Source organism: Monodelphis domestica, chromosome 5, assembly GCF_027887165.1.
Source record: "Monodelphis domestica isolate mMonDom1 chromosome 5, mMonDom1.pri, whole genome shotgun sequence".
In the NCBI taxonomy this organism is placed as follows: domain Eukaryota; kingdom Metazoa; phylum Chordata; class Mammalia; order Didelphimorphia; family Didelphidae; genus Monodelphis; species Monodelphis domestica.
This window is the reverse complement of record NC_077231.1, coordinates 74,133,692-74,154,343: the sequence shown is the minus strand read 5'-3', so window position 1 is coordinate 74,154,343 and position 20,652 is coordinate 74,133,692. Positions and strand designations below refer to the sequence as shown.

Genomic DNA, 20,652 nt, shown 5'->3' with positions numbered 1-20,652 from the left:
TGGTCACCAGGGATTAAAATTCAATCCCAATGAAATACTCAAGTCAGTTTGGGATTTTATAGTGGTTTAATTACAATATAAGGAAGAAATTACAAAGAAGGAGAAGAGGGAAAGGGTATAAGATTTTCTCTGGCCTGGCCTAAGCCAAGAAGAGTTCAGAGGCCTCAGGCAAGGGGCCTTCTCAGAAGATTAAATATAACTTGGCTTCCAGCCATGAGGCCTCCTCCAAGGATAGTGCCATCAGCAGGTCAAGGAAAAGAGGAGTCAGCCTTCTCACTCACCAATGGAAACCACCTCACCTAAGCCACACTACAAAGCTCCTCCTAGTGACCACCACTGCCAAAGTCCACCAAAGCCGCGAGCACACCAAACGTGGCCAAAATCTTCCATCTCCTCCAAGCCCCACTCACAGGAACTGACGTGAAATATATAGCCAATTCTTTACATCACTTCCTGTGTCTCATATGTATAAATGGTGGCTTAAGCTTAGCTTAGGACAGCCCATGTTTCAGTCAGTTGTTTCTGATTTGTCACTTGCTAGCACATGCTGGTCATAGGCCATCCTCCCCACATTTAATCCTTAAGCAGGGGTGTATACATTCCTTTGTTGTTAACATTCTAAAGAATAAGCAAGGTGGAGTAAATCTAAAATTCACCCTTGTTATTTCCTCAATTCTATTTGGAGGCAGCTAGATTGCTAAGTGGTTAGAGCACTGAGTCTGGAGTCAGGAAGACCTGATTCAAATATAGCCTCAGACACTTACTATGAGATCTTGGACAAGTCACTTAATCCCTTTTGATTTAATCCAACAGAAAAGGAAATATCAAACCACTCCAGTATCCTTGGCAAGAAAACCCAGGGACAATACAGTCCATATGGTCATGAAGAGTCCAAGATGATTGAATAACAACAACAATCAATTCCACTTAACCTCACTTAAATGGGAACACAGCTGCTGTAAAAGGTGGGATTAACCCAGGATTGAGCTATTGTATTTTACTAAATTAAATACTCCCTCTCTTAATAGCAACCAGTCTTCTATTTATGATGACTCCAATGGAAGAATTTAAGTTCCTTGAGTAACTAAAGGCTCTTTCTTGAATGTGTATTCCTATCACTATTGTAGTACATGGTCCATAGAAAGTATTTAATATTAATTTCATTCATTTATTCATCTTTTGATTCCATGAAGTATTGTTGTCAGGTTGCTCACAGAGATTATAATTTTCAGAAGAGTCTTAGTGACTCAAGGAAGACAATGATTGATTATATTTATAAAACACCTTTTTTATTAGTAGCATTTAATTTTCCCTTAAAATGAATCAATATCTTTTCTTTAAATCTCTTCATTACTGAGTTTACTAACTGGATAAAAAAAAAAATAGTAGCCTAACCAGGGTGCCATAATGTCAGAGTTCAGGAAGCATTATAACTACACTCTCCCAAACTCCCTTTTAACAACTTTATTTTTTTCATTAAGTTTACTTATTTATTTAATTAATTTAGAATATTTTTCCATGGTTACATGATTCATGTTCTTTCCCTCCCCCCTCCCACCCCACACCCAAAGCCAACGAGCAATTCGACTGGGTTTTCACATGTGTCATTGATCCAGACTTATTTCAATATTATTAATATTTTCACTAGGGTGATTGTTTAAGAGTCCACATCTCCAATCATATCCCTATCAAATCATGTGATCGAGCAATTGTTTTTCTTCTGTGTTTCTACTCCCATAGTTCTTCCTCTGAGTATGGATAGCGTTCTTTCTCATAAGTCCCTCAGAATTGTCCTGGATCATTGCATTGTTACTAGTAGTGAAGTCCATTACATTTGATTATACCACAGTGTATCAGTCTCTGTGTATAATGTTCTCCTGGTTCTGCTCCTTTCACTCTGCATCAGTTCCTGGAGGTCATTCCAGTTCACATGGAATTCTTCAAGTTTATTAGTCCTTTCAGCACAATAGTATTCCATTACCACTAGATACCACAATTTTTTCACCCATTCTCCAATCAAAGGGCATCCCTTTTTAACAACTTTAAAATAATGCCTCAGATCAAATTCTGGAGAAACAGAGGTAACAAAAGTACAAAAGGGTAAGACAATCTTCCAGTTCAAGAGAATTTAAGAGTAGAGATCTGTGACACAGGGGTTGGAGTCCATGTGGATGCAACACCAATGGTACAATTTAGTGACAATAGCAGCAGCTGCAGCTTCAGGGGCTTTTAAGCAAAAGGTGGTAAGGGGATTGGGCAAATGGTCAGAAAGAGAATATGAGAAACTCCTGATTAGCATTGGGTACAGAACCAGATGTTGTTTGTCAACTATAGTTCCTATATCCACTTCTGGATCACAGTTCAAGAATGAAGAGAAGAACTTTTGGTCATGAGGGAACAGAGGCTCTGAGAAGCACTACCGATGTGTTTGTAAGAGATTGAGGCCCAATTAACATACCTCTCCCCAGATCATACTACTTTGGAAGAATACCAGACTTCCAGAGCCCAAGAACTAGTTCTGAAAACAGAGGTATGTAAAAGGGTAAAGCTTCAGATAGTTTCCCCCACCTCCAATCCCATTATAAACTTGGGAACAGTGTCAAACTTTAACAAAACTTCAGAATCAAGGAACAGGATGAAAAATGAATAGCAAAAAGAATCCAATCTAATCTAAATCTAATATAGTGACAGGGGATATCAAGAAACAAACACAGAAAACTATTATGTCAAAACACCTATAAGTAAAGCCTCAAAGGAAAAAAAAACTTTATGATTTGGGCATGAATTCCTGGAAAAAAACTGAAAAACAATGATTTCCAAAATCAAATGAGTGGTAGAGAAAAAAAGGGAAAATAAATTTTGCTGATGCAAAATATTATAAAAATCCAACTAACAATCAATGATTTTTTTAAATGCTAAAGGAAATAATATAATTAGTCAAGTGGTAAAAGAGTTACAAAACCCTACTGATGAAATTTGACAAATAAAAAAAGAACCTTTGGAAGTGAATTAAATGATTTTTTAAATAACAGAATTGGTCAAGTGGAAGCTAATACTTCCATGAGATATCAAGATAAAATTAAACAAATCTGAAAGAATTTTAAAGAAGAAAATGTGTAATAATCTCATTGAAAAACTAACTGATCTAAAATCAGATTTAAGAGAGATAAATTGGCATTTATTGGACTATTGAAAGCCATAATAAAAAATAAATTCCTACACATATTTCAAGGAATTAACAAGGGAAATGGCCTTGATATCATAGAATCAGAGGGTAAAATAGAAATGGAAAGAATACACCAAACACCCCCACAAAAGAAATCTCTAAATGAAAATTCCCAGAAATATTATAGCCAAATTTCAGAGCTCCCATGTCAAAGAGAAAATAATTCAATCAGAAAGAAAGAAACTATCAAAATGCCATGAAGTCAGTCACTATTTCCTTCTACACCAATGTTTGTTTTTAATCAGTCCCCCTTGTTCCCACCATTATTTTACTTCCCTTTCTACCCCTCTCCCTTCTTATTTCCCTCCTTATTTTCCCTGTAGTCTTTCTAAAATTACCCCACCACCCTCTCCCTCCCTTGTACTGCTTCCCTCCCCACCAGACCATTTATTACCCTTCTACTCCCCTATAAGGCGCAAATCTATTCTCTGCCCCAATGGATTGGATTGTTCTTCCTTCTTTGGGTCAATTTCAAAGCACGTAAGTGTTGAGTATTTCCTATCTCCAACCTCTTTACCCTTCCAGTGTATTGATATTCTCCCCCCTCCCATCATGAGCTTCTTTATGACATATGAATTTACCCCCATTATTTGTTTCTTTTCCTATTTCTTTTAGTATTAACCTCTCTTTTTTAGCTCAAGTTGTGTGTGTATATATATATATATATATATGTACATGTGTATGTATTTATGCATGCATATATCTATATACCTATTTATCTCTTGTCCTTTCATCCTATACAGCTTATCCCTGTTCCCTCTAAGTGTAATTCTTCTAGCTGCCGAGGTGATAACAACAGTTTTTAAGAGTTACCAATGACCTCTTTTCTTATACGGATACATATCATTTTAACTTATTAAGTCTCTTAAATTTAGTTTTGTTTTGTTTTCCATTTTTCCCTCTTTTTTTAATTACGTTTTGATGATTCTCTTGAGTTCTATGCTTGGACATCAAATTTTCTGTTCAAGTCTGGTCTTTTCTTTGCAAATTCATGGAATTCTATTTTGTTGAATGACCATACTTTCCCTTGTAAGAATATAGTCAGTTTTGATGGGTAGTTGATTCTTGGTTGTAGACCTACTTCCCTTGCTTTCGAGAATATCATATTCCATGCCTTCCAGTCCTTCAGTGTGGATGCAGCCAGATCCTGTGTTATCCTCACTGTGTTTCCATGGTATCTGAATGACTTCTTCTTTACAGCTTGTAATATCTTTTCTTTGGTTTGATAGTTCTTGAATTTGGCTATAACATTCCTGGGTGTTGTCAGTTGGGGATTAAGTACAGGAGGTGATCTGTGCATTCTTTCAATCTCCACTTTTCCCTCTTGTTCTAGAATATTGGGGCAGTTCTCTTGAATAAATTCCTGTAGTATTATGTCCAGGTTTTGTGAATGAGATGCTTCATATTTTGCTCAATTTTTTCATTCTTTTGGTTTTGTTTTATAGTGTCCTGCTGCCTTGTGAGGTCACTTAATTGCAATTGTTGTATTCTGGTTCTTAAATACTGGATTTCAGCCCTGGCTTTTTGGTCATCCTTTTTCTTTTGTCATGGTCTTCTGGTAGACCAATGATTCTTAAATTGTCTATCCTCAAAAGATTTTCTAACTCCTCTGTTTTGTGAATGAAATGCTTCATATTTTCCTCATTTTTTGCAATAATTTAGTTTTATTTTATTCCAAGCATATATGCTAAGTGGTTGGGATCCAAAAAAAGGTTTAGAAAAATGCCCTACTCTGAAGGAGTTTTGATTCTGATTAGGGGGACAATGAGATCCTTGGAAAAAAGTATATACACATATACTCACAGATACATACAGATATAAAAATACAGATATACATACAGATACATACATGCATATACAAATATATGCACATATATGTATATATAATATCTATGTAGAATAGATATCAGTGGCAATATACATGAAAAATATATAAACATATATATATATATATACACACATATACATGTTTAAAATAAATACAGAGTTGATAGAAGGCATTATTATAAGAGAAGCCATTAGCAGCTGCTAGGACTGAAATAGAATTTGAGCTGAAGTTAGCCTTGAACCCAGATCTTCATGGATGCAATTCCAGCTATTTTCCTCATTTTTTTCATTCTTTTGGTTTTGTTTTATAGTGCCCTGATGCCTTGTGAGGTCACTTAACTCTAGTTGTTGTATTCTGGTTTTTGAAAACTGGATGTCATCCCTGCTTTTTGGTCATCCTTCACTTTCTGGTCTGATTTTCTATGGAGGTCATCTTTCATCCTCTGTACCTCATCTTTCATCTCCTTTGCCTCATTCTTCATCTTCTTTGCCTCATCTTTCATCTCCTTTGCCTCATTTTCCAGCTGATTTTTGGCTTTCAAGATTAATTTTGGCTTTCAAGACACTGTTTTCTGTTTCCAGATATGACTTATCTTCTGTTAAAGTTGTTTTCAGCCTCTCTTAATTGTGTTTTGAATTGCATTTTGAGTTCTTCCAAAGCCTGTATCCAAATCGCTGGGATTTCTGATTTATCATTTGCTGATCACTACAGCTCTATTCTGTTCACTGTATAGAAGCTATCTATTATAATTTCTTTCTACTTTTTCTGTTATTTGCTCATATCCACAAATTCTTTGCTCCTCATATTTGTCTGTGCTCTTGCTCCTCTCATTTTTTTTTGTTTTGGGGGGCTTCTGTCAGTCTCCACTCTTAGAGCTTTGATAGAAGATCTCTCAATGCAGTCTCTGGGAGAGAGTTGTTGGGAGTTTGAGCTTCCCTGTCCTCTGGAGGATTTTGATTGGATTAAAGTCCAGCCAACAATGAGGGAGGGGTGTGGAGCATGGACTTGCCTGAGTTCTGAAGACTTTTGATGGGATTAAGTTCAGCTCAGTTGGGATGAGTGTGCTCTGAGGCCAAAAACTCCTGTAAGGCTGGAGCAAATATGAAGGATCTCCACAGCTCTGGCCAGGTTGCCAGCTCTATGTTCCCTCTCTAGCTCCTTTCCTGCCATCTGTGTTCAATGCTCAGAGCTTGGCACAGCCCTGTCCACAAGGTACAACTTCCAGACCAGCACCTTTGCATTCCCAGAAAGGGGGGGCGGTCCTGGGATCTTTCTTCTGCTTTCCCCTTAAATCTGAGTGTTCTCGGATTCCAGGTTTTGGGGGGTGTACCTTTTGAATTGAACCCAGCAGGAGGGTTCCTTGTCTCTGTCTTGTTGTTAGGTTTTATTTTAAGGCCCCTAGGAGCATTCATTTTGTGATCCGTAAGGAAGGGTATTCAGAGGTCTGAACTTCTGCTTCTTCTAAGCCACCATCTTGACTCTGCCCGACTGGCTGATGGTTTTAGATAAATAATGTTTATTATTTTTAGGAAAGACCCTTCTATTCCTATACTTTCTTGTGTTTTCAATAGGAATGTGTGTTCAATTTTGTCAAATGCTTTTTCTCTATCTGTTGAGATAATCATGTGATTTTTGTTGGTTTGCTTGTTGATATGGCCAATTATGTGGATTGTTTTCCTAAAAATGAACCATCCTTGCATTCATGGCATAAATCCCACCTGATTATATTGAATAACCCTCGTGATGACTTGCTGGAGTCTTTTTGCTAGTATCCTATTTAAGATTTTTGCATCTATGTCCATTAAGCTGATTGGTCTATAATTTTCTTTCTCTGTTTTTGACCTGCCTGGCTTTGAGATCAGCACCATATTTGTGTCATATAAGGAATTTGGTAGAACTCCCTCTTTGATTATTATGTCAAATAGTTTGTATAGTATTGGGATTAAATGTTCTTTGTATGTTTGATAGAATTCACTTGTGAATCTATCAGGCCCAGGGGATTTTTTTTAGGGAGTTCTTTGATGGCTTGTTCAATTTCTTTTTCTGATATGGGGTTATTTAAGAATTCTATTTCTTCTTCTTCTGTTAATCTAGGCAATTTATGTTTTTGTAGATATTCATCCATATCACCTAGATTGGTATATTTATTGACATATAAGTGGGAAAAATATTTTTTAATGATTGCCTTAATTTCTTCTTCATTGGAGTTGAGCTCTCCCTTTTCGTCTATGATAATGTGAATTTGGTTTGCTTCTTTTCTTTTTTATTAGATTGGCCAATACTTTGTCTATTTTTTTTTTCAGAATACCAGCTTCTAGTCTTATTGATTTGTTCAATAGTTCTTTCACTTTTGATTTTATTAATCTCTCCCTTAATTTTTAGGATCACTAATTTAGTTTTTTTCTGGGGGGTTTTAATTTGTTCGCTTTCAAGTTTTTTGATTTGCATGCCCAATTCATTGACCTTTGCCCTCCCTAATTTGCTAATATATGAACTCAAGGATATAAATTTTCCCCTGAGTACTGCTTTGGCTGCTTCCCATAGGTTTTGAAAAGATGTCTCATCATTGTCATTTTCTTCAATGAAATTATTAATTGTTTTTATGATTTGTTCTCTAGCTATCCAATTTTGGAGAATCATAGTAGTTAATTTGCAATTAATTTTTTAGTTTGCTCTCCATGTACCCTTACTGATCATTATTTTTATTGCCTTATTATCTGAAAAGGTTGCATTTATTATTAATGCTTTTCTGCATTTGTTTGCCATATTTTTATGACAGCCATTCTTTTGAATATACAATGTGCTGCTGAAAAGAAGGTGTATTCCTTTTTGTTCTATTTATTTTTCTCCATATATCTATTAACTCTAATTTTTCTATTATTTCATTCACATCTTTTACCTCATTCTTATTTAATTTTTGGTTTGATTTATCTAGTTTGGATAGAGGAAGGTTCAGGTCTCCTACTAGTATAGTTTTATTATCTATTTACTCCTTCAATTCCACTCATTTCTCCTTTAGAAATTTGGATGCTATACCATTTGGTGCATACATGTTGATTATAGATATTTCCTCATTGTCTATGCTCCCTTTTATCAGGATGTATTTACCTTTCCTACCCCTTTTGATCAGATCTATTTTTACTTTGGCTTTGTCAGATATCATGATTGAAACTCCTGTCTTCTTTCAATGAATTGAGGTCCAATAGGCCTTACTCCAATCTTTAATTCTAACCTTTTGAGTAACTACCCGTCTCAGCTGTGTTTCTTGTAGACAACATAAGGTAGGATTCTGGATTCTAATCCACTCTCCTATTTGTCTACATTTTATGGATGAGTTCATCCCATTCACGTTCAAAGTTATGATTGCCACTTATGCATTCCCCAGCATTTTGATATCCTCTCCTAGTTCTGTCCTTTCTTCTTTTGTTATATCCTTTTAAACCAGTGGTTTACTTTTAGTCAATCTCCCTAATCCCCTCCCTTAATATGCTTCACTTTCTGGCCCCTCCCTTTTTGTTCCCTTTCTGTTTTTTTAGGCTCTGTTAAGTTCCTTCCCCCTCTCTTTCCCTCTATTTTTGTACTCCCTCCCCCCTACCCCCCTTAGTTTTCCCTTCTCAATGGATCTAGATGCTCTTCCCTCTCAGAATTGATTTCACTGAGAGTAAGGTTTAAGTATTACCTATTAGCACTCTCTTTCTCTCCTTTTTTTTGTTTTTTGTTTGTTTGTTTGTTTTAGGTTTTATTTTATGCATTTAAAAGCATTCTGAGAAGGGTTCCAAAGGTTTTGCCAGCCTGCCAAAGGGAAATGTGATGTAAGAAAGATAAAATACACTGATTTAAGTCTTCATTCAGATTCTTTGTTCATTTCTTCTTATTCATTTCCCCTTTTATATAGCATAATGTATATTCCATTCTTATGGTTCTGCTTTTTTCAGTTGACATTATTTCATAAAGGTTCCATAGTTTGAAAGCTAGAAAGGAGCTCAGAGATCATTTAGTCCAAATTCTTCATTATACACATGAGGAAACTGAGGCCAGAGAGGTTAAATGACTGATTCAAGGTCTCACAGGTAACAGAACTGGGACCCAGATCCTTTGACCCCACCTCCCAAATTCAGTGATCTCTTACACTATAGTATGCTGGTCACACCAGATTCTTTCTCTCCTTCTTATAAGAGTATTCTTCCCCTCACCTTCCCATGTGTATCTTTGTGTGATAAATATTATCGTATTTATTTTATTTCTTCAAGTATCTCTTGGTGCCATCTTAGATTCCCCACACCATTTTTTTTACATATCATCTTCTAGCCCTTAATGTCCCAATCTCTTCCTGTGAGTGATTCTTCTAATTACTATAATAATGAATACAGTTTCTGAGAGTTACAAATAACATTTCCCCATATATATATATAATTTGATCTAATTGTAGCCTTTAAAGAAGAGAGTTTGAATAAAAAACATTCTTCCCCTTTTCCCTCTCTTTCTTATTTACCTTTTCATGTTTCTCTTCATCTCTGTGTTTGGATATCAAACTTTCCAATTAGTTCTGGTCTTTTCTTTACAAATACTTGAAAATTTTCTATTATGTTGAATGCCCATACTTTTGCCTTGAAGTATATAGTCAGTTTTGATGGATAGGCAATTCTTCGTTGAAGACCCAGTTCTCTTGCCTTTCTGAAAATCATGTTCCAGGCCTTGCGGTCCTTTAGTGTGGAAGTTTCCTAGTCTTGTGTGATCCTGATTGGTACAACTTGGTGTCTGACTTATCTCTTTTTGGCTTCTTGTAGAATTTTCTCCTTAGCTTGAAAGCTTTGGAATTTGGCAATTACATTCCTGGGAGTTGTCTTTTGGGGATTTAGTGTAGAGGGTGTTCTATGTACTCTTTCAATATCTATTTTTCTCCCTTGTTCAAGAACATCAGGGCGATTTTCATGGATGATTTCTTGTAGTATGATATCAAGATTCCTTCTCATTTCTGGATTTTCAGGTAGACCAATGATTCTCAAATTGTCTCTCCTTCCTCTGCTTTCCTGACCTGTCATCTTGTCAGTGAGATATTTTAAGTTTTCTTCTATATTGTCAGTCTTTTGATTTTGCTTCATTAATTCTTTCTGTTTTGCAAGATCATTGTCTTCCAGTTGCTCAATTCTGGTCCTTAAGACCTGGTTTTCTGCTTTAATTTTTTGATTTTCTGCTATAATTTTTTTTATTTTCTCTTTGAACTATTCCTCACTTTTCTTGCCAGAAGGCTTCCATCTTTTTGAAAAGCTACAATTTAAATTCTTCCAGAGCTTGTGGAAAATTTCCATTTTTAGAAGGTTTTAGTTTTGTTTGAATTTCCTCTTCTTCTTCTTCTGTAGCCTGGGTTTTTCCTCTGTAAAAATTTTTGAGGGTCAATGCCTTTTTTTTTTCTTACAGGGTGTTTGTTGTTCCTGTGCACAATTTGCCATCACTGTGGAGGTTTTTCTTCCCTTTTTTGTCAGAAAGCTGAGTGATATGGGCAGGCTCTTTGTCTATGGAGTTAAGGAGCAAGGATTTTGCATGAGGCAAGCTCTCTAATCTCCATAGCCTCCGATGTTCACTGCTCTTCTCTGTGCTACCTTTCCTCGAGAGCCCACGGTCTGTGCTCCCCAGCCTGCCTGAGTTTCATGTGTAGCTGCTCTCAGAGGTAGGTCTTTGGTGGTCTTAGTCAGCTCCCAAGGAACTAGAGGTGCCCCTTGCTTTCTCTAGAGGTGCCCCTCGCTCACTCGCTGATTCTGGAGCATGCTGGCTCTGACTCTGGCTCTGGAGGTGGGGTGGGGGAGGGTAGATCAGCTCATGTTTTGGTGGGAACTTTTCCACTCCCTTGTACTGTGGAAATACCCAAATCCCATGTACTTTCAATGCTGTGCCCTACTGTAGAATCCCTTCATTCTTATGAATTTGGGTTTTTTGGTCTATTGAGGTAGTCTATATTGGTGGATGCTGAGGAGAGGAAGCATCCTGTGTCTAGACTGTGGCCATGATTACCCAGAAGTAGCAGCTGCTATTTTAAAGGAACAAGGGCTTGGAACATTCCAGTAAATAAAGGAACTAGGATAACAACCAAGTATCATCTCTCTAGCAAAACAGAGTCTAATTCTTTAATGGGAAGAAAATGAATATTTAAGGAAAGAAAGAACTTTCATGCATTCCTGATTAAAAGAACCAAGATGAATAGAAATTTTTACTACCAAGTACAAGATATAAGAAAAGCATAACAAAATAAAAATGGCAGAGAAGGCATAAGGGATTCAACATGGTTAAAAAGCTTACATTTCTATTTTGAGAGATGATATATGCCTCTTAACAATTTTAGAATTATTAGGAAGTTTAGAAGGACTCCATGTAGAGAGAAGGCAGAAGAATGAGTCAATTATATTGGGATGATCTTAAAAAAATGAGATATCTGTGAAAGAGGTGTACTCTTGGATAAGGGTTAAGGAAAAGGAGGAATTGGGAGAATAATATCATATGAAAGAGGTGTGCAAGGAAGAACTTTTATAATAGATGGGAAAGTGGTGTTGGTAGGAGCAAAACTTGATCCTCACTTTCACCTGAATTGGAATGTACACACACAATTGGGTATAGAAATAGATCTTTTTTCCAATAGGAAAGTAGGAAAGGAAAGAGATAAGAGAAAGGATGGGTTAAATAAAAATGAAGGCAGTGGTCAGAGATAAAGTAGATTTCTGAGAAATGAAAGGATACAAAGAAATGGAGAACTTAAGCAGAAGGAAATAGGATAAAGGGAAATGTACAATTAGTACTTATAACTATGAATGTGAAAGGAATGAATTCTCCCATAAATTGGAGTAGGTAGCAGAATGGATTAGAAACTAGAATTCAGCAATATGCTGTTTATAAGAAACACACTTAAAACAGAAAGACACACAGAATCAGTGTAAAGGCCTAAAGTGTGATCTATTATACTTCAGCTGAAGATAAAAAATAAATAAGACTCGTGAGGCAATCATGATCTCAAACAAAGTGAAAGTGGAAATAATTAAAAGAGATAAATAGGGAAGCTACATCTTGTTAAAAGGTACCATAGACAATGAAATAAAATACTAAATGTATACACACACACACACACACACACACACACACACACACACACACACACATATATATATATATATATATATATATATATATATATATATATATATACCAAATGGATTAGCAAATAAATCCTTAAAGGAAAAGTTGATAAATTATAGGAGGAAATATTAAAACTATACCAATGAGGGACTTCGACTTTCTCCTCTTAGAACTAGAAAAATCTAATCAAAATAAAATAATCAAGAAGATAAAGAGGTAAATTGAATTTTAAAAGTTTGAAATCCTCAATTAAACATCAAAATAGAAATCCTAAAAGTCAAAGGAGAAATTAATAAAATTAAATGCATGAATAATCTAGTCAAAGTGATCATATTTTAAGGCTGTCAAGTCATACAACATTATGAGACAGATAATGGAAGAAGTCTGGTTCTTGTTTTACAAAAGAGGAAACTGAGACACAAGGATCTTCTGACTTGCCCATAAGAAAGCCAGTAAAAAACAAAATTCAAACCAGACTGATAAAAATAAAATGGTATAAAAAGGACATTGATAAGCTTGAGAGTGTCAAACCAAAGGAACAACCAAGGTGGCTAAAGGAATTGGGACATTTACTCTTGAGAAGAGAACATGCAGGTAACACAGGAGTTGTCCTCAAATATTTGAAGTGCTATTTTCATGGAGGCAGGCTGAGGCTTGTTCTGATGGGCCTCCAAGGGCAGATTTGAGAAAATGGGCAAAAATTGCAAAGACAAGAAATTAACCTTAAGGAAAGGCCAAATTTCCTAATAATGAAAATTCTAGAGGTCTTTAAGTAGAAATTATATGATCATTGACCATATGTTATTCAAGGAATGTGGGAGATGTTGCCCTATTTATAGGTAGCAGAGAAGTACCTAGTATGTAGGGAGATGTTGAAGATCATAGAAAAAATGAGGATGATGTTGGAAGAAAATGCTAGAGAAGTTGAGTGTAGAGAGTGGATACTGGGTATTTGGCATGTGAAACTAAAGTCAACCTCGTCATCAGAAACCACAGTGAAAGAGGAAAGAGTGGGTAATATGAGAAAGATTCAAGATAAGGAGGAAGGGGAAGAGGGAAATGTGTGTTAATGGTCTCAATTTTTCTATTATTAAAAATTGAGGTGAGGTGCTTTCCAAAAATTAGTCAGTCTCCACTAATGGGATCAAGACACCAGGTCATTCAGTTCATTAGATCCAGAATCCTACTGATGGTAGAGGATCCATCAAGCATGAACATATTGCCTTAATGAGCCTCTAAAATTATTCTTTCCCCTATATGGCTTAGACTAGATACACCCTGAGGTCCCTTCCCAAAATGTACAATTTTGTGATAAGACGCTTCAAGGCAGATATTAATATTTTATTTAAAACCACTAAACTAAAAATGTAAATGTCACCCAAGACAAAAATTAAAACTCAGGTTGTTTTTTTAGTCTTAATTTTTATTTAATTAATTAATTTAGAATGTTTTTCCATGGTTACATGATTCATGTTCCTTCTCTCCCCTCCTCCCGTAGTCAATGAGCAATTCCACTGGATTTTACATGTGTCATTGATCCAGATCTATTTCCAAATTATTAATATTTGCACTAGGGTGATCTTTTAGTCTACATCCCCAGTCATATCCCCATTGACCCATGTGATCAAGCAGTTGTTTTTTCTTCTGTGTTTCTATTCCCACAGTTCTTTCACAACTCAGGTTTAAATGAAAGACAAGAGGGAGAAAGGTGGACTGAATGAGAAAAGGAGGTGACAACTCAAAGAAAAAAATATATATATTATAGGGACAGAGGCAAGAGTCAAGATAATCCCTGAGGATAAAGACCTACAAAGGTGCCTATGGAGAAACCACCTGTATTGGAGAGAGCACAGAGGGAGTCTAGAGGAAAATCTCTGTACTTTGCTTGTGTGAATGGCCTTGACAGTGCTAATTATCATAACATCCCCTTGAAAGATGTGACTGGAGTCACTGTAGTATAGCAGAAGATCCCAATGAAAGAAGAGAGGATAAATCTTTGAAAGAAGGGAGACATAAAGATGTGATCCAAAAGATGGTAACCCCATTGATAAAGGACCAAGAAGACCAAGGAGACACTGAAAGAACTTGCTGGGGGAGTTTACAGAGAGAAAAAATCCCCCTACCCACAGAAATCCTAGCAACAAAACCCAGTGCAGCCATGTCTGGGCTCTTGAGAGAAGAGACTTGCCTGAGATTATATAGATATTTGTAAAGAATTAAACTTAATTACTTGGACTTTAAATTTAGTCTGTTTGCCTGTTTGGGAAGAATATGCCTCCATTTTACAGACAGCCATCAAGCTTACTGAAATCTTAAAACAATAACAAAAAATTAGAACAAATAATAAAGAACACATCAAACTGTCATAAAATTACTCTGTTGTATGTGTAAAATGAACTAACTTTAGAATGGAGAATCTGGTTCATGTTTGAAATCTCAAGCCTACCATTGTATGATTCATCTGATCTCTTGCTGACTTTTCTGGTTCTAATTATATTATGTTTTATTGATATGGAATCTAAATGCCTTAGAACACTGGATAAAGGTATATTATTACTGTTATTATTAACAATTTATTTCTTTAATAAATTCAAAGTCTATAAAAACCATTAGCTATTAAGATTCAAGAAGGAACTCTTTCACCTTGGGAAATGTTTCTAAGTGAATTAAAATTTCCTAGTTTGTGTTTATAAACATAAGAAAAATATTTTTTTTTTCCTAAAGAGAATCCATTCATTGACCAAATCTATGCCACAATTGTCAATCCTATGCTTTATGTAGAGGAAGTATATGTTTAACCATTCCTTATATTCCTTAATTTTGGTTATTTATTGCATATAAAACTATAAAAGAAGGACAACCAATAGCTAAATATTTAGGCATTGAAAAGCTTTCCCCTGAAATAAATGTTTATTTGAGGAACTTAATAAATGTATCAAGTTATTTTTTTTGTTTCATTTGTCATAAATACTATCTAAGGTGAAAACCAACTTCATTTCTAAACTTTAAATAGCATACTAGAAGTTAGTGATATTAGTAGAATATTTACAAAAGGCTTCATAACCTATTAAATATTGACTGTCTTAGTTTTAGAGAAGATAAACTAATTCAGTGGGTTTTAAAAAGTAGGGAAGCTCTTCTCAAGTTTAGCTTTTCCAAACAACAAATTGAGTGTTACAACTTTCACCTCCCACAGACCCAACATTCACTTCCATTGGTCAAGGGCAAATACCACTGGCTCTGTATCCTCAGTCGCTTCATGCCATTTCAGAGAGACAGAGCCAAAGGTAAGTTTTTGAACTTGCTTTCCTCTTTGGTTAGTGCCTTAGTTGTGTGTTTTCTTTTTCCCCCTAAGATGACAACATTCTTCATTCTATTTATTTTCAAATATCATGGAGCTGACTGGTCAATTGATGCAGTTTAATATTATTAGTGACTTTTTATTTTTCTTGGATATTTCTAAAGCATGACTTTGCCTAGAAATAAATACATATTTCTAGGCAAAGTCACATATATATAAAAATGCATGGCAAAGTGTTTCATCTTCCAGCAATACCTGTTGCCAAAATAATTAGAATAGTTTCTGATATATTCTAGATGAAATGAGGATCCAGGCTCATGACATATCTTTTGGAGATATTGACAACTGCCTCTGATATTTATTGATTAGAGAGTTGATGAGAAGTAGAGTGGGAGGGAGGAAAGAATAGAGAATATAAGTTGTGAAAAGGGATGCTTTTTTTTTGTTGGGTTTTAGACTTTTTTTAAAATTAATGAAGCATCATGGTTCTCTGAGAGTTTCTTTCCTAAGCTGTATGCATTCTGGAAACTTCAAAAATTCCAGCAAATTTGAATACAATTATATTAGACATTTCTTAAGGAATAAGACAATTACAAATTTTTAATTGAAGAAGAACAAAAATAATTCATAGAAATATTGAAAGAAAAATTTTAAAAAAGGAGTACTGAAAACAGATTGGGAGGAGGTGATCCTTAACATTTTTCTAAAGAGTTATACACAATACCTTATTGTTGGTCCCCTTAGGAAGTGAGCCAAAGACCAAGCCAGCACTGAAATGGAGCCATGTGCACTCGACAGAAATACAGAATATAAAATATAAAGTGAAAAAAAAAACAAAAAAAAATTGTTAAGTACTGGCAAGAGAATATTTTCACTAGCTAATAAAACTGCTGCCTGAAATTTATGGACATGTAAATCAGAAATCAGGTAAAACAATGGTGGGGACCATGGTGGAATGGCTCCCACGTTAATATGGTAGAACATATTTTTTAAAGAGTTTACAAATGAAATCATGTTTCTCAAGAAGGATTTCATACACTAACTGCAAATCCTGTTTGGGAATCAATGAATTCTACTAACACCTCTAGCAAAGGCAAAGAAAACAGATTCTTGGTTTATCCAGCAAGAGGAAAAAAAAAAGTTTATTTGAAGAAAGCATAGGAGGGTTGAAAAATGAGCCCCTTGTACTGCTCCCCATTCCCAGAGGATTTTATATCCCTCTGCGTAAAACAACTTCATAAAGACTTTCTTTCAAGGCCTTCTGGGGGTCAGTATATCTGTCTGTGCATTCAGACTTAGAAAGAGCATTGACTCATGGATTCCATTTTATGTGTATGGATATGTCCATAAACTGTCACAGGTAATATTTATTTTAAATAGAACTTAAAAATAATCAAAGTGCATATTATTTAAAGCATCAAGAAAGGTATTGCTCTGATTGTTTTTTTTAATAAATAAACTTAAATTTGGTATGTCATTATATAAGGCATATTTGCTTTGATGAGTTCTGAATGCTCTGTCCTTGAGAAAGGAAAGTCAATATTTGTATGGCATGGATGCTTAACAAATATAAATGTATATGTACAGATAGGCATGTTACTATATATATGCATGTATGTATGTATCTCTCTGTGTGTATATAAATATAGATATAAGTTGAGAGAAAGTGGGAGGGAAAGAGACAGAGACAGAGGGAGGGAAAGAGGGGGAGGGAAAGAGAGAGGGGAAGAGAGAGGGAGAGAGAGAAAGAAGAAGAGAGAGAGGGTGAGAGGGGAGAGTGGGAAGGAGAGAGAGAGGAAGAGAGAAAGGGAGAGAGGAGAGAAAAACAGAGAGAGGGGAAGAAAGAGGAGAGAGGGAGAGAGGGAAAGAAGGAGAGAGAAAGAGAAAGAGAGGGGAAGAGAGGGAGAGAGAGAGAGAGAGAGAGAGAGAGAAAGAGAAAGAGAGAGAGAGAGAGAGAGAGAGAAGAGAGAGAGAGATCTTTATGTATATATCTTTAGCATTTGGGAAGACTAACTTAAATAAAGAAATTTAAACATGTAGATTTTTTCTTAGTGATGGCAAGCTTTGAAAACAGTAGGGTCCTAAAATAGGGAAAGGGATAAGATGGTGATTTGGCCAAAAAATTATACAGTAATAATGATAGTGATACATTGCTTTGCTAAGTAGAGGAGATTTATTTTTGAAATATAAGTCTTAATCTCAAGTTTTTTCATGGGAACAATTCCAAGTACGACCTTTGGAAATGTGTGCTACCTTTTTACTGTGAGACGGAAAAATGCAAACCTTGGATCTCTATCAAAGTTCAGATAGAATACTCCACTCCAAAGCCAAAAGGAAAAATGCTTTTCTCTCTTTAACCTTGATCTGCTTAAGAAACTTTTAAAACCTATTTTCTAAAAAATAATCCATGGGAAACAGGTACTGGATTTGGAGACAGAAAACCAAGGTTTCCATCTTGGATCTGTCATTGATTGCCTTGGACAACTTACTTGACCTCTGTAGGCCTTGGTTTCACCATCTGTAAAAGAAAGTGGTTTTAGTTCAATGACTTTTAAGATCCCTTCAAGCTTGAAATCTATGATTCTATGACTTAATGATATTAAAAAGCATAAAAGCATAAATTATAGTCAGCCTCCAGCATTAAAGTTACAAACTTTTCTGTACCTGCTTTCCTCATTTGTGAAATATGTTCAGTTTTATAATCTCTCTCATAAAAACCTGGAGAAAGTTTTTATGAGATGTTGGTGGCTTAGCTCTAGATAATCTATTTATCAAATTTACAGAATAGGTTGTGCCATGAATAGAGTACTAAAGTTGAAATTAGGAAAACTGAAGTTCAAATCCTACCTTTGACACGTGATAGCTATTTGTCACTTAACCTTCGTGGTGCCTCTGTTTTCTGCTTTGTAAAATGAGGGAATTGGAATCAATGGACTAGGATCTTCTAGTCTTAAAATATTTATTTAGTCTTTCTGCGTTTCTTTATCTGTTAAGTGAGGAGTTGGGATTCAGTGGCTTCAAATGTTTTTACTATCTTTAAAGCTAGGCTTCTGGTCAGTTGTTTCAGTTATGATCAGCTCTTGGTGACTCCATTTGGAGTATTTTTGGCGAAAATACTAAGGTGGTTTGCCATTTCCTTCTCTAGCTAATTTTATAGCTGAGGGAATTGGGGAAAACAGGATTAAGTGCCTGGTTCAGATTCACAGCTACTAAATGTCTGAGGCCAGATTTGAACTCAGGAAGATGAGTTTATTGACTCTAAGTTCAACACTAACTAGCTGTCCCCTTCTGTGATGCTAAGTTCCTTAATTCCCTTTGCCTCAGTTTCCTTATCTGTAAAAAGAGGGAGTTAATCTTCCTGGCTTCTAAGGTTTCTTCTACCTAGGATCTTGTGATACAAAGCTCATAACTAATTTTCTGGAAAAAAAGAAAATAACCTTATCAAGATGGGTTGGAATGGGGTGCTTATTTTAATATATGGAAATTTTATTTAATAAACATTTATTTATATACAAACATAGTTATGCAATTAGGGCCTTATATTCAATTAAAAATAATGAAATAAAATGAAATGGGAGAAATATGCCCAGACATCTGTTCATGTGGAAACAGATCTAAGATTCTTGTGAAATGCAAGCTCAAATATGCATCCACGGAATAAATGGTTCCTAGAGATGTTCCTTGTATGAGGTGGGTTTAGAGTAAGGGACCAGAACATCTCTCTATATTTCAGGCTAGTCAGTCCACTTTGGGAATATTGTTCTAGGAATGGCATTATCAATATTCTGAGGAGTAAGACCAGAAAAGTGAAATGACTTCTGAGTCTTGAAGGAAGTTAATTTCTAAGGGGTGAAATTAAAAGAATGAATTCTAGACAATTCTAGAATTCAAGTGAAAAGTCATGGAGGTGAAAAAATGGTTTGCCCCACCAAAAGCATTTGTCCCTCACTTGATATTCCTATTTTGTAGACAAGGAATTTCAAATTTTATTTTTAACTATGTATTGATGAGTGCTTTTTTTTTATTTACTCAAGATTAAACAATGAAAATTTTAGCAAGAATTTTCCTGGGACTTTTTGTCTTTGATGTTGCTTTGGCTGCACCTACCCTTGGATCTATTAATTATGACTCTGAAAGCTACGACATGACACTGGAAGACCTAGATAATTTCTACAACTATGAAAATCTACGTATTGATCAATCGGAGGTAAGTGACTGCATTCTCACTATAGAATATTTTAAGGCACTTCTGGGTAGTAAATGAAATGGCTTAGATCAGTTTATCTAAAATTTTTGTTTTAACCATGGTTGTATACATTCTCTTCTTTTTGTGATCATATGGATTTACCCTATTCTCTTTGTACTAGAATCATTTCATATTTGTGTTTCCTCCTCCCCTGTCCATCATTGCATATTATTCACGCTTTCCAAGGGAACATGAAACATGAGGGCAGTGTTCTTTGAATCAGGATTTTAGAGCCTGAAAGGTCTTTAACAGAAGTGTGCTACTATAAATGTTTAACAACCAGATCTCCAAAAAGAAGAGGCAAATATACTTTCAAGTTCTACCTGATTTATTAACATTGCCCCCATGATTTTCTTAGGTCTAAACAATCAAGAAAACAATAAATCAAGACCTGATTTATACTATTTACTGGTTTCTTAAGTGTAATTCTCACATTAAATATTTATTTGTTGGCTCTCCTGAAATAGTTCCATCTAGTTCGAGATCACCCTTTGATCTCAAATTTAATATAGTGCAATTGCATCTTTAGGGAAATAGAGGCCAACATAGAAGAATCTCCTTGTCTAAAGTCACACAGATACAATTCTTTCCCTTTCTTCATTCCCCAAATGATTTTGGGGTCCCAAGTAGCTTTCATTAAACAAGTGAATATTGTTTTTCTAACCTCTAAATTTTTACCCAAGCCTATTTTCTATTTCTAGTTGGAATGAAGATTAAACTTGAAAAATTTAAGGACAAATTACATGAATAGAGGAGGGAAAATATATTTGGGGACCAAACAGGAGAAAAGAAAAAAATGAAATGAAGACTATATGACATAAAAGGATTTGGAGGTCAATCTGATGCTAAAGACAAGGTTTGATGCGGTAGAGCCTGAAAGAGTTAATTAATATACTCTCAAAAGAGTAATTTAGAGAACAAAGTCATTA

At 35.3% G+C, this 20,652-nt stretch overlaps 1 protein-coding gene across 2 annotated transcripts in view; it reads left to right on the top strand.

Annotated features, from left to right (window-relative positions):
* The first annotated feature begins 15,234 nt into the window (after window positions 1–15,234).
* The window catches only part of EPYC (epiphycan), a 39,256-nt gene continuing 33,838 nt past the window's right edge, over window positions 15,235–20,652 (top strand). Inside the window, exons 1-2 of one of the 2 annotated variants that reach the window (XM_003341963.4) lie at window positions 15,235–15,463; window positions 19,512–19,684. In XM_003341963.4, coding sequence (XP_003342011.2) covers window positions 19,520–19,684 — 165 coding nt within the window. In that variant the 5' untranslated portion in view covers window positions 15,235–15,463; window positions 19,512–19,519. Of the gene's footprint in view, window positions 15,464–16,748; window positions 16,838–19,511; window positions 19,685–20,652 lie in introns of those variants that run through there. The other variant, XM_056798644.1, reaches the window with a different exon arrangement.